The sequence below is a fragment of the Panthera leo genome, chromosome B1 (assembly GCF_018350215.1).
Source record: "Panthera leo isolate Ple1 chromosome B1, P.leo_Ple1_pat1.1, whole genome shotgun sequence".
Lineage (NCBI taxonomy): Eukaryota > Metazoa > Chordata > Mammalia > Carnivora > Felidae > Panthera > Panthera leo.
In genome coordinates, this window is record NC_056682.1 from 151,766,272 (window position 1) to 151,779,754 (window position 13,483).

The window sequence follows — 13,483 nt, forward strand, 5'->3', positions numbered from 1 at the left end:
ACAATTTGCAGAAAACTGAATTAGAATGACCGCATGACTTATGTGTTCTTTATACTTCACTGTATATATATATGTGTATATATATGTGTGTGTGTGTACACACATATATATAGATACACATATATATATATATACATACATATATACACACACATATATATATATATATATATGTGAGATTATACACTCACATATAGTCTTGAGTCTTGGAAAAAAAGCAAAGCATTTATCTATGTATACACATATATATATATTCTTAGCTAAAAATTAGCTCTATCTTCTACTCCAGGTATACTTTCCCACAAATTATCAGGGCAATTTTTTTAAAAAAAATTTTGTTTTAAGTCAAGTTATAGTTTTCAAACACTTTTTATAGGTAATCTCTCTATATCTATCTATGCTTCTTAAAGAACTACATCGTTAAAGTTTTACTTAAATTATAATCATTCAGGGCAGTAATTCTGTGACTGTACTGAGAAATACATTTTCCTTTTGTTGTGGTTGTTTGGTTTGTAAAGAGAGAATGTAATCACAAATGCATTTATACTACATATAATGGTTTATTCTTTATTTTAAAAAAGTACATATTTAATGTGTACTTTTTCATCTTATCAGAGGAGATATTATTTTGTTACACAGCCAGTATTGTCTTCTGAGTTACTGAACTAAGGTGTAATGACCAATGGTACAAGGAGAAATGTTCATAACAGAAATCACTATTTTTACCTTAGCTGTCAAGGCCAAGACCCTGAGTCAGACCTTGCATATACTTTCAAAACGTATATTATGTTGGATGTTTTTATCCCTTCATGGAAGTTTTATTGCATTAACTGGAACATATTCTCTTCATGATTCATAACTGGACTTATTTTATGACCATACAGACATGAGGTAAACAAACTGCCTTTCACTACCTGATTCTAGACATAATGGATACATCAAATCAAATACACAGGCTATAAGGTTTTCTTTCAATTACAAGATAAAGCATCTAGCTTAATATTTAAACAATACATCCCTTCTATCAAAGCAGTAAACATATTGTCACAAATAATCGTCAGAAAAGCACATGGATTGAATCATTCAATAATGAAGAAAAACACTAAAGACTGATAAGATTATTTTGTGATATTCATCAATGTTTAATTTTTTTTAACATATTCAATTTGAAATAACGTGAAAAGGCCTAGATGGCATCAGATTCCAGCAATTTGTACAGAAAAATTATCTGTGTCTATAAGGAGAGAAAAATGTAAGTGGGGCACTTGGTTACCTTTTAATTTAGAGAAAATATGTCCTTTTATCAATAAACAAATGCTAAACTTTGTGCTGTGTTATAGGTAAGATAGCATTTATCTACAGATTTCCCCTTTTGTATAGTTTTCCATAATATGTTTATTCTCAAAAGCATAGATTGCTGGCTTTTCTCTAAACTTATAGAATAATTATAAACATTAATTTTTCTTGGGAAGATATAAAAGAATTATGCATTTTGGAAATGAATTAACCCACAAAAATATGTTTAAAATATTTTCAAGGCATGGTGCTAACTTTTAGATACTCTAAACAGAATTTAAGTATTCTAAAAAGGAATTCTAAAATCAATGTTTCATAATCTAGTCATCTCCTGGATTTTTATTTTCAGTTTTAATCCTTTCACTGATTGAATGCATAATAAAAAATAGAACCAGAAGATTTATCATTTAAAATTCAAAAGTCATTTAATTTGATTAAAATTAATTACTATTTTTCTGATTTTGTAAATTACAAATTCACTGAGATCTGGATTCTTCAAACATATTTGATAGTTCATGCTTCCTAACTCACAAAGAATTTAAATTGTGAGACACTGTTGAAAAGCAAAGTTGTTCATAGGACCAAAATGATACAATAAAACAATTGCATATGGTGTTTGTTGATGTCAAGATTAACTCTTGTTTAGATATATAACTCTTTGTTTGTATCCATGAAAAAGTAAGGATAATGTTTAAAGGTAGAGAAGGTATGTTTAGTTCAAAAATATTTTATACTAACTTCTCCTAAATCCTTCAATGTATCCTTTTCAATCTTTAAGTAAAATGTTAATAAAAGGGAAAATATGTAACCAGATATCAATAGTGTTTTGTACACATATACACACGCACTTCCATACATATCCTACACACACTATTACTGAAGAATGCTGATCTGAATTGATTCATATGTATTTGTTTGGGCGAGCAAAACTGTTCAGCACCTTAAGTATCTATGGAAACTACAGAGATATGAAAAATATCCAGTGAAATTAATAATTAAAACTTTAAAATTAGCTATCATAATGTGTTATTATAGAGAATTTCAATCCATCAGTAACTAAGGGAGAAAATAATCTCTGCTTTGAGAGATACCATGAGTTTTATTATCTCTAATAAATATTCATTCTTATGTAGATAGGTTGTAGAAGTCTTTGAAAAATCGCTGAAATTATGTATCTTTTATTTTAATGGAGATTCAGCTAGATAAATATAAAATGGTAATATGACTTACAACTCTCCACAGCTTAGGGGTCATGTGTCAGTCCATTCCAAACCACAAGGAGCCTCATGGTTTGTTACTGTATCTTAAGCATGTCTGTGTTGCCAAGGTGGAGAAACATATTGTCATATCACTGTAGAATGTTCTCTAAGGATACTATGCAAGTTTCTTGGTATTTAGACTTATGAAACTAAAATTTAACTATTTTATCTTCTGAAACGTACCCCTTGTGAATTAATACTTTTTTAATGAAATTTATTGTCAAATTGGTTTCCATACAACATGGAACAAAATACAATTGAATCAACATGCTTTACTTGAGCAAAGAAAACATTCCATCCTAGCTTATAAATTGGTTATATTGATATTTATTTTCTTCAGTATGTTTTAAATTTTGAGTATTTTCTAATTTTGTTAGCTATAAGTTATGAAGTATATAAATGCTAATCTTAGACATAAAGTAGGAAGAGATATTGGTATAGAATACATTTTTACTAAAATTAAGGATATTCTGGTCTTTTCTAAACTGTAGAAGAAGTGATAGTTTCTTATCTGAACTATGGGAGGTGGGTCAGTATTACAATTGATCACTGACACTGCATGATACAGTATTTCTATAAAAAATAGAATATATTTTGTATAAAAGATGTATAAAAGATACAGATTTAGAAACATTAAAATGTTAAAGTGATACAATCCTAAAGTTTCTAAAGTTACACATCTGTATTTTATTTTTAATTGGAAGATATGTTTAGTATCTTACTGAGGGACCATGAGGTTTTGTCTCTGTACACACACAAACACACACATGCCCACACATGACGCTATTTTTGAATTGTCATTTTGACAATTGTCATTTTTGAGTGTCATTTTGAGTGTCATTTGAGTTTTTTTTAATGTGTGTATTTATATTAAACAATATTAAACAATCAATGAAACTCTAAATATGTGCCAGACAAAATATGTGTAACCAATTGTTACAAATGACTGAGTTATTTAATGGCATGATGGCGATGAACAGGTTTTAATTAGGTACGCATATCCAGTGTCCAGTACAGTTCATGACACATAAGCATGGCTCATTACATATATTGAACGAATGAATATATAAGGGATATGTAGCAATTAATTTTACTCTTCATTTATAATTACCATTTAATTTATTGGATTTTATGTTAATATTTGGGAGGCCTAAATTATAAACATATAAATAGAGAGAGAGAAAGAGCGAGAGAGAGAGAGAGAGAGAATGTATTTATCAATAGTGTTCTTGTTCTAGAAGAAGTCCCCAGAATGGCAGTAGAAAGGGAAGACCCTCCTCTTGTCCCGCAAACACAAATAACTATCAAATCACCCTACATACTCTAGAAATCTTCCAGAAGACTGAAAAAAAAAAAAAAAAACAACTCTATAACTAAAGGGAGAGAAGAGGCCATATCCAAAAGGGTAGGAAGTGCAGTGACATAGTTTAGGGGAGAAATAGCTTGCAACTGCTGTGAAGACGAGGGAGCCATGATTGCTGAGAAGATCTAGACAGAGAAGAGTGCACAGGGGAATGCACAAAGAAAATGTTTTCCCCACAGCTTAGAAAACAAGAGGGGCTGAATTTCATGAGTTCTTGCAAACAGTGGGCCTTAAAACCTGGAGTTTTAAAGATTAGTGGACTTGGCTGAGACAGCATTGGGATGGCACTGCCCTGCTCCTGGAGAGAAGGCAGGCAGACAAGCCAGGGGCCCACAGCATGGAAATAGCAATCTGAAGAATGCCTAGGGCACACAGTGGGAAGAAAATTCACTCCTCTCAGAAAGGTCCTTGGGAGGCAGAGTTCACAGGGACACCTCTCCTGGAACAGAGGAGCTGACCAGCACCATTGCCCTCCCCTACCCCTCAGCATAAACACAGAACCACTGGCACCAGTGGGAGATATAGCACAGTGCTGATGTTGGTTGCTCCACTTTCTTACACCAAGCTCCATTTCCCTGCACTCTGGCCAGACTGCCTTCCTCAGTCACTGCCTTGCCTCAGTCCCAGTGCAGTGTGCTCCTACCCCAGAAGACCAGCACAAACCCCTGTCTACACCACATCTCCCAACCAGAAAGTTCTGCAGGGCCTCAGTTCTGGTAGAGTTGGTGTCAGATTTAATTCCACAATTATAGCAGAGCACATCTAGTTAAAATTCACCACATTCAAGCTAGGGACAAAGCACTGCCCCCACCAGGCAAGGAGCACCCCTGCAGATGCCTGGCCTAAAGGATAGAGCAGCCACCTGGCACTACATGACCTCCTCTGCATAAGGCCATTACTTTCAGGAACAGGAGACAAAACTGGTTTATCTAATACAGAGAAGAAAGCAGAGACTTAGATAAAATGCCAAAACACAGGAATTCATTCCAAATGAAAGAACAAGATAATATCACAGCCAGAGATCTAAGCAAATCACATATAAGTAACATGCCTGATGGACAATTTAAGGCAACGATCATAAGGATACTCCCTGGGCTTGAGGAAACAATGGAAGACATCACTGAGACCCTCACCATAGAGATAAAATAGTTAAAGAAAAGAATTAAATAGAGATGAACAATGTAATAAATGAGATTGGAAAGAGGATTGATGCAATGAACACAAGGCTAGAAGAAGCAGAGGAATGAATTAGTGACCTAGAAGACAAAATAATGAAAAATAGTGAAGCTGAATAAAAGAGAGAAAGAATTATGTAACACAATAATTGACTTAGGGAACTCAGTGACTGCACCAAATGTAATTACATTCCTATCATACAGTCCCAGAAGAAGAAGAAAGGGAAAGGGGGCAGAGAATTTATTTCAAGAAATAATAGCAGAAAACTTCCATAATCTGGGATAAGAAACAGACATCCAGATCCAGGAGGTACAAAGAACTTCCATCAAAATCAACAAGAGCAGGCCAATACCAAGGTATATTGTAATTAAATTTGCAAAATATAGTAATAAAGAATAAAATCTTAAAAGCAACAAGACAAAAGAAGTCCTTAACTTACAAGAGAAAATCCATAAGCCTAGCTGGAAATTTCTCAACAGAAACTTGGCAAGCCAGAAGAGAGTGGCATGAAATATTCAAAGTGCTGAATGGGAAAAAATCTGTAGCCAAAAATACTCTATCCAGCAAGACTATCATTCAGAATAGAAAGAGAGATGCAAAGGAGAGACCAAAGTGCCAAGGCAAGAAATGATCAGAGAAAATCTGACTAAACAATGAAAAAAAAAGTAAAATAATAGTAAGTACATATCATCAATAATCACTTTGAGTGCAAATGGACTGAACACTCCAATCAAAAGACATACAATTTCAGAATAGATTAAAAAGTAAGACTCATCTATATGGTGCCTATAAGAGACTTGTTATAGGCCTAAAGACACCTGCAGATGGAAACTGAGGGTATAGAGAAACATTTATCGTACAAATGGATGCCACAAGAATTTCTCAGTAACAATCCTTATATGGGACAAACTAGACATTTTTGTTCTTATATCGCTTTTATCCTGCTTTGGTATCAGGGTAGTATTGGCCTCATGGAACAATTTTGAATAAGTTCCCTCTATTCCATTATTTGTAAGATTTTGATAAAGATTATCATTAATTATTATTATTTTTTTTAATGTTTGATAGAATCTACCAATGAGACCATGTAGTCTTGGGCTTTTCTATGCTGGGAGGTTTTTTTGTTTGTTTGTTTTTTGTTTTTTTTTTTATTCCTAATTTAACCTCCATGCTTTTTATTGGTCTAAGAAGATTTCCTATTTCTTGGAATCAAGATTCATGATTTAATCTTGGTAATGTGTATTTTTAGGAATTATCTGGCCTTTTTTTCTAAACTGTCTGATTTATTGGCATATAATTACTTATAGTAATCTGCTGTCATACTATGTATTTCTGTGGTTATCTGTTATATTATTTTCTCTTCTATTTCTCATTTTGGTTTTTGAGTATTCTGCCTTATTTGTTAGTTAATGTAGTTAAAACATTGCAAACTTTGTTTGTTTTTACTTATTTCTTTCAATATTGTTGTTGTTTATTCTGGTTTCTATTTTATTTATTTCTGATTTTTCTTTATTTCCTCCCTCTACTAAATTTCAGCTAAGTTTTTTTTTTTTATTTTTTAAATTCTTTGTGGTATAATGTTAAATTGTTTAACTTTTCTTTTTTTTTTTAATGCAGGCATTTTAGCATGAATTTCATGCTAAGGTATATTTTTGCTGTATCTTATAGGTTTGGAAATATTATGTTTCCTGTTTCTTTTGTTTTGGAGATATATTTTTGATTTTCCATTTGATTTCTTATTTGGCCCACAGCTTGTGCAGTTGTGTGTTGTTTAATATTTACATATTAAATATTTAATATTTGCATTATATGTATTCCAGCTTTGCTTTATTGTTGATCTTCAGTTTTGTACCATTGAGGTTGGAAAATATACTTGGTATGATTTCAGTCTTCTTAAATTTGTTACATCTGTTTTTTTATATTTAACCAGGGAATTCCATGTGTACTTGAGGAAAACGTATATTCCACTTTTCTTAGATAGAAATTTTATGTATATCTTTTAGAACCATGTATTCTGAAGTATGCATCAAGTAAAAAATATTCTTATCGAAAAAAAAAAAACTTTAATTGAGTGTACTCATTTAAAATAAAGCATATCAAAAAATAAATACAGCATGTCAGAAGGGAGGCGTGGGAGGGAATGAAGTAGGTGAAAAGGGGATTAAAAGTACATTTATCATGGTGAGCACTGACTAATAGTGTATATAATTGTTGAATCACTATCTTGTATGCCTGTAACTACTATAACCCTGTGTAAGGGTTAACTAAGCTGGTATTAAAATAAAAAATAAAAATATACTGTTCTTTTCTTCTCTGATATTTTACAATGTTAAAATCAGCTTATTTATTTTAACCATCTAAAGTTGTATTCTAACTAACAAGCTTTTTTAAATTCTTGAGTAGTATCTTTCTCATATTTCTGTGTGCAAGCATTCAAAAGATGTTGTCAAGTTTTAGAGTTCCTACTTCCAAACCCAAGAGCACACTGTACACACTGTATATTAGCCAATTTCACAATAACTTACATTAAAAAATAGAATTCCTACTTCAAAACTTCTTTTAATGTATCATTGTTTTAACTCATTATCAGTTTTTTTTAATGCTTGGGATATATTTTAAATATAAAGATAAATCTATCATCTTAATTTTGGTATACATATTATCGGATTATTTTTAGTTGTAATCTTATGCTATATTATGCTGATTTTCTTAATAAACGCATCTTTTAAATTTGAGCTGAACTATCTTGTGGGCACTTCATTTAAAAAAATCTGTATAAAAAGTAAATTTGATTTTGTTTATATCCTCCAATAATTCACATATAATAGAACTGTGGTGAAACTCTTGCTCATAGTGATTTTCTGTCATTCTTAATAAAGCATAATTGGATAAATCCAATAACACTTTGAAGATTAATTATATCTTGAACAATATCGACAAAAACAGTTTGTGCATTTCTATTCCCATTTCTTTATATATATGGATGTATTTTAAAATGATCTGTATATTTTAATTCTAGTGAGGAGAATGATAATATTCAATATTACTAACCAGTATTTTGTACATTACAATTTTTTGTTGGTGACCATGTTCCTGAATTGTAAGATGAATTCACTTAGGTACTCCAAGGGTGATGAACGTTTAAGGCTAAAGTTTTTTGGAAACATTAAGAATAATTTAATTGACAATAAAAAAGTGTGGGGAAAAAATCCTAAATTATCAGTTTAAACATTTTTGACAATTTTGAGAACTTACAAAATTTTTCTCATTAGATTAGGTAGCACCATTTTACAACTTTAACAAATGAAATTCATATACTGATGATGTATATTTGTTTAGATTTTTAAAACTATTTTAATAGGTGTAATTAACATCCTAATTTTCTAAGTGATAACTATGAAAGCTGGAATGTTGGTAGCTTATGTAAAACTTCTAAAGTAGTCAGTGTAGATGTAACTAACACATATTATTATTTACTTGCCAAGAGTTAATATTTAAATAATTTAGCTTCATCAGCTTTTATTAAGTTCTGCTGTGTCATTTTGACCCTGAGAAGGACACAAATATACTATTTATCCATCCAATAAATGTTGCTGAATGTGTACTCAATACATTGAATTATGTTACAAATGATGAAAATCAAATGAACTGTTTCTATTCTCCAGAATGTTTATGTAGAGTTGGGAGCAGGTGAATATTCCTACACATAAAACTGACAAAAATTTTGCTATATGCCATAAGATAGATATTAAATAAATAGTTTCTAGATGTAAAAGATGTGTAAGGACAGATTATATAGCCATGGACATCATCACAAATATCATGGAAAAGGTAGCACTTAAAAAGAGCCTTGGAGCATGGACAGTAAAGGAATTATTAAAAATAGTTTCCTTCCTTCCTTCCAAAAAAAAAAAAAAAAAAGTTTCCTTCTCTCCAGAGGATTGCCTAATCAGTTTCATGAAGCATATTCAAATAGGATACAGTTTTTGTCTCCTACTCCTCTTTCAACTTAAATAGACCTGCGTAATATTTTCTAAATAATGTTTAGGCAACATACAATTATTATTTGACAAAACTTTGCTCCAGAAGCTGCCTTTATGTTTAACTGTTTAAGTAAACGATATCGAGATGGAATTAAAAGAAATTTTAATACTCACCTTAATAATTATTTGTTAAATATGGCCGTAATTAAAATGCAAAAAAAGGTCAATTTTGCTTCTTTTGATTATCACTTTTTATTTTTGGCCTCCCCATATATGTTGTGGGTTCACGGTACTTCCAAGTACAAATTTTATTTTCTGACCACAATATAAATATCCCTTGCCACAGTGCTTGACAGAAGGAGTGTCCTCAAAAAAAAAAAAAAAAACAAAAACAAAAAAAACCCAGTTTTTTCCAAATGCATTCAGATTAAATCCAAAGTCCTTATCATGGACTACAAACTTTTTCTTACACTTCTTCTTCTTTGGTTAGAATGCTTTTCCTGCAATATTTAGAAGCAGATAGAAGAGTTTCCCAAGTGCAAGAAATTATAAGTAGATTAGTATGGATGGAGACAGTGAGTGTGGCAGAAGACCATATTTGAAGGATTTCTTTTTGTGTGGAAACTTGCAGACTATGCTAGCATTTTGTAATAAAATTAATTGGAATTTCCCAAAAATGACATGATCTAATGCTGTTGAGAAGTATGGCAACAAGATGACTGCAATCTTAACAAAACCAGTTTCAGGGGAGTGGACTATGCCAATGTGTGATTTAAAATAGGAACTAGAGATGCATGTATGGAAAAATAATTTAAGAAATTGTGTTCTGAAGGGTAGCAAAACTGTTTGATAGCTACAGAGAGAACTGAGATCAAGTGAGATTGATAGTTTATTGTTGTTATTTGTTTGTTGTGCTTCACTTTGTTTCCATTGAAAAATTCTGGAAAACTGTATTGAGGTCGTATGAATGACTAGGTGAGAGACAGAGATTAAGAGAAAGAGAGAGAGATAGAGAGAGAGAAAGAGAGAGAGAGAGAGAAACTGAGTATGTAAAAGGGATAGTAGATAATTTGAAAGATTACTCTCAGAGAGTAGAGATGAGGTTCTTAATTCAAATAAAGATACTTTTCATTGGTAAAAGCAAAAACACATTTCAATTTTTCATAAGAAAGAAGGGAGAGAGGGTGGCTACAAGTGCACATAGGTTTGGAGATTTGGTGATCGGAAAATAAGCAAGTTTCTTTAATGACTTCTATTTTCTCAGCACACAGAAAAATGTACCAGCCAGAGATCACAAAGGAATAGAGCTTCTAAGGAATAAGAAGAGAGAGGAGAAGCTACAAAATAATCATGCTGGTGCTGAAAACCAAAGTTAACTAAGGAAATAATACTAAAATTGTCTTGCAGCATTGTAGGTCCCATTTGGATTGGGGGCCATGATTTGAAGGCAATGAATAATTACATATACATGTATTTTTTTTTCTTGGACAACATTGAGCTCACAGTTTTCCTCTCTATACCGTTATGTGAATTTCTTTAACCTCAAAATAAATAATACCTTAAGCATAATCATTATCTTCCCCCAAACTCATTTCATACCTGGAGTTCTCTGAGAAAATGGCTCCATCCTTATTCCTCTCTAATCCATTACCCACGCTGATCTGTCAAACATCATTGTGATCTCAGTATTTCCCTGCTTAAAATTTGTGTAATGACCTCAAACAATAAAACCTCTAAGGTGTGACCTGGTATCCTTTTCCCTCTCTAACTTTATCTCTGCCATTTTAAGTCTACTATCACCCTGATCTTTTAGTTTTCTCTATCTCCTCGTTTGCTGTCCACCGGTTTAATTTGTTTGCAAGGATTTTGCCCCTCTAATGCACATTAATGCATTCTAATGCCCCCCCTTAATGCAAATGCAAATTGGATAATTTTCCTTTTTAATTTTTTGTTTTAATCTCAGCAGAGGCTTAGCTTCCTTAAGAAGTCTTTTTGATATTCCAGTCTAAATTAGGTATCAATTTTCACTTCCATGCTCTTTCTTTTTTTCTATCATAATCATATTTATAATTATTCATGTAATACTGTTAAGAATCATAAAGGCAGAGACATGTCTATCTTATTTACCTCTGTAACCTAGTACCAAGCAAAATTTCTGTCCTACTCATCTGCTGAAAGGATTTTGTTGAACTGCTGGTGAGAAAGATACACTTACCACCTTAACTTACTTTTACATTTCTTTCTGTTTTCAAAGTTTCTATGGAAGGTTAAATAACAGTGTTGTATATGGTATCAAAATAAGTTTTTAAGTTAACAGGCATTCACTAAAAGAAAATAAATGCCTTTTGTTTCATAAATGATCACTTATTTCCAAATAGGCAGAATTGTGGATTGACACTTCATGTCTTTGAAAATAAATAGTGTTTAAAGTGAGAATGGTTTTACTGTAGAGGATGAAAGAAGAAAAAATGGATAACTTAGCAATGAATGGTGTTGGCTGCTACAGCAATCCTATTACAAGAAAAATAATATTTTAAATCTTTTCCTAATCATTTGACTACAAGAATGTCCCTAATACTATCAAAAAGCTCTTCTTATCTTTCAAATACCTTCACATTCTCTCTGAATTTATAAGAGCATTAAGGCTTTGCTATCGCTATAATTAGATCTACTGAAAAAAGTCCCTTCTCATTTTTGTCAATTCCTGATTATTCATGGTGATGGCAAAAAGCCTTAGCACGGATTACTAAAAACCCAAATCATTTATAGCACATGAAAATTAGCCAAAATTCATTATGTCTATCAAAATTTTCTGTTGAAATACAAGTTCCCCTTTAAGCTTTAGCAAATTTCCATTGATGCCTGAATAAATGCTCATAAGTGTATGTACTGAATTCTGAAAGTAGAAAAGATATATACGGTTGATTAGTTTTATGTAATCTAAGCCCTAAAAGGTAATCAAACCATCAGTTTGGTGGTTTTCAATTGGCCCACATATTGAAAGTTGGAATAAAAGTTTGGTTTTATTAGCCATGCAGAAGAAAGAAAGATACCAGAGGTTAGGGAATGAGCAGAAATTTAAAAAAAAAGATAAACTCTATTAACACTTATTTGACCACCAACAGAAATGTTAACACAGATACCCAAAGAACATTTTCTTTATGTGATTCTGAATAGTTCAGTCACAATCTTCATGCTATGTCTTTCATTCATTTATGTGTTACATAACAATTTAGGATCGCCTACTGTGGTCGAACACTGTGATAAGTATTATGAATGTAAAATTGAGTAAGACACATTTTCTATCCTTTATAGATCATAATAATTTGTACAGTATAAATATGACTTATATCAGAATAGATGCTTTGTTGAATCAAATAGTTCTAAAATGGAGTAAAATGTAAAGTAAATGCCTAACATCGGACTCCTCCTGAAATCAATATAATGTGAATGATACACCAGCTCACCCATGCTTTCTCCCAAGTATAACAAAATTTATGAAGCTCTTAACACCTACTAATTATCAATTAATTAATTAATTTAATAACAAAATTTCAAGCACCTACTATGCACCTTACTGTTCTATGAGCATCGGGGAAAATTAGCATTTCTTCAACACACTTGTATTAATAACAGAGTTAATGAAAACTATACTCAAAAGACTACCTAAGTTTTAAGTACATATAAGTATTTGTTTTTCATAATATAATTTCTTATAAGCTCCTGCAGCATAGAAGTCACTGAAAATACACATATTCCAGACATGTTTAATTTAAATACTTAAATATTTGATTATCTGAATGAATAGGCTGGTATTTATGATTCCGAAGCTTGTGAAACACTTTTGAAATTAATGCAAATATTGTGTTATATGTAATCTGTGTATACTAGTCAAAATAATGGCATTATTCACCAAACAAACACTGCATCTGTTCCAAGGAAAAGCTTAGTCTCTTATTTCTTTTGACAGTGTGCAGACCTGGGTTCTTCAAAGCCTCACCTCACAGCCAGACCTGCAGCAAATGTCCACCTCACAGTTTTACCCATGAGGAAGCTTCAACCTCTTGTGTCTGTGAAAAGGATTATTTCAGGAGGGAGTCTGATCCACCCACAATGGCATGCACAAGTAAGGAAACCCACTGATACTTGGTGATCCGAACTTTCACCACTCCGAAGAAAGAGCATGATGAAGCCTGTTGCATTCTATCACCATTTTCTCTAAAACAGGCATAATGTTTAATCTTCCAAAATAGCTATTTTTTTTTACCAAATCTTGATTTTCTTGAGTAAGCTTTGGAAAGTTTGAGTCTCTTTTATCACTCGCTGTTAGAAGCATTCATTTTCCCTAATTTCAAATTCAACATCTAAGACAGATAAAGTATATTTTATTTTATTTTGTGATTTCT

The 13,483-nt window shown here is 31.8% G+C and overlaps 1 protein-coding gene across 3 annotated transcripts in view; it reads left to right on the forward strand.

The window, feature by feature from the left end:
- The window catches only part of EPHA5 (EPH receptor A5), a 345,686-nt gene that overhangs the window by 167,791 nt on the left and 164,412 nt on the right, over nt 1–13,483 (forward strand). For all 3 annotated transcript variants that reach the window (XM_042936273.1, XM_042936274.1, XM_042936272.1), the window contains exon 4: nt 13,048–13,203. In XM_042936273.1, coding sequence (XP_042792207.1) covers nt 13,048–13,203 — 156 coding nt within the window. The remainder of the gene's footprint in view (nt 1–13,047; nt 13,204–13,483) is intronic.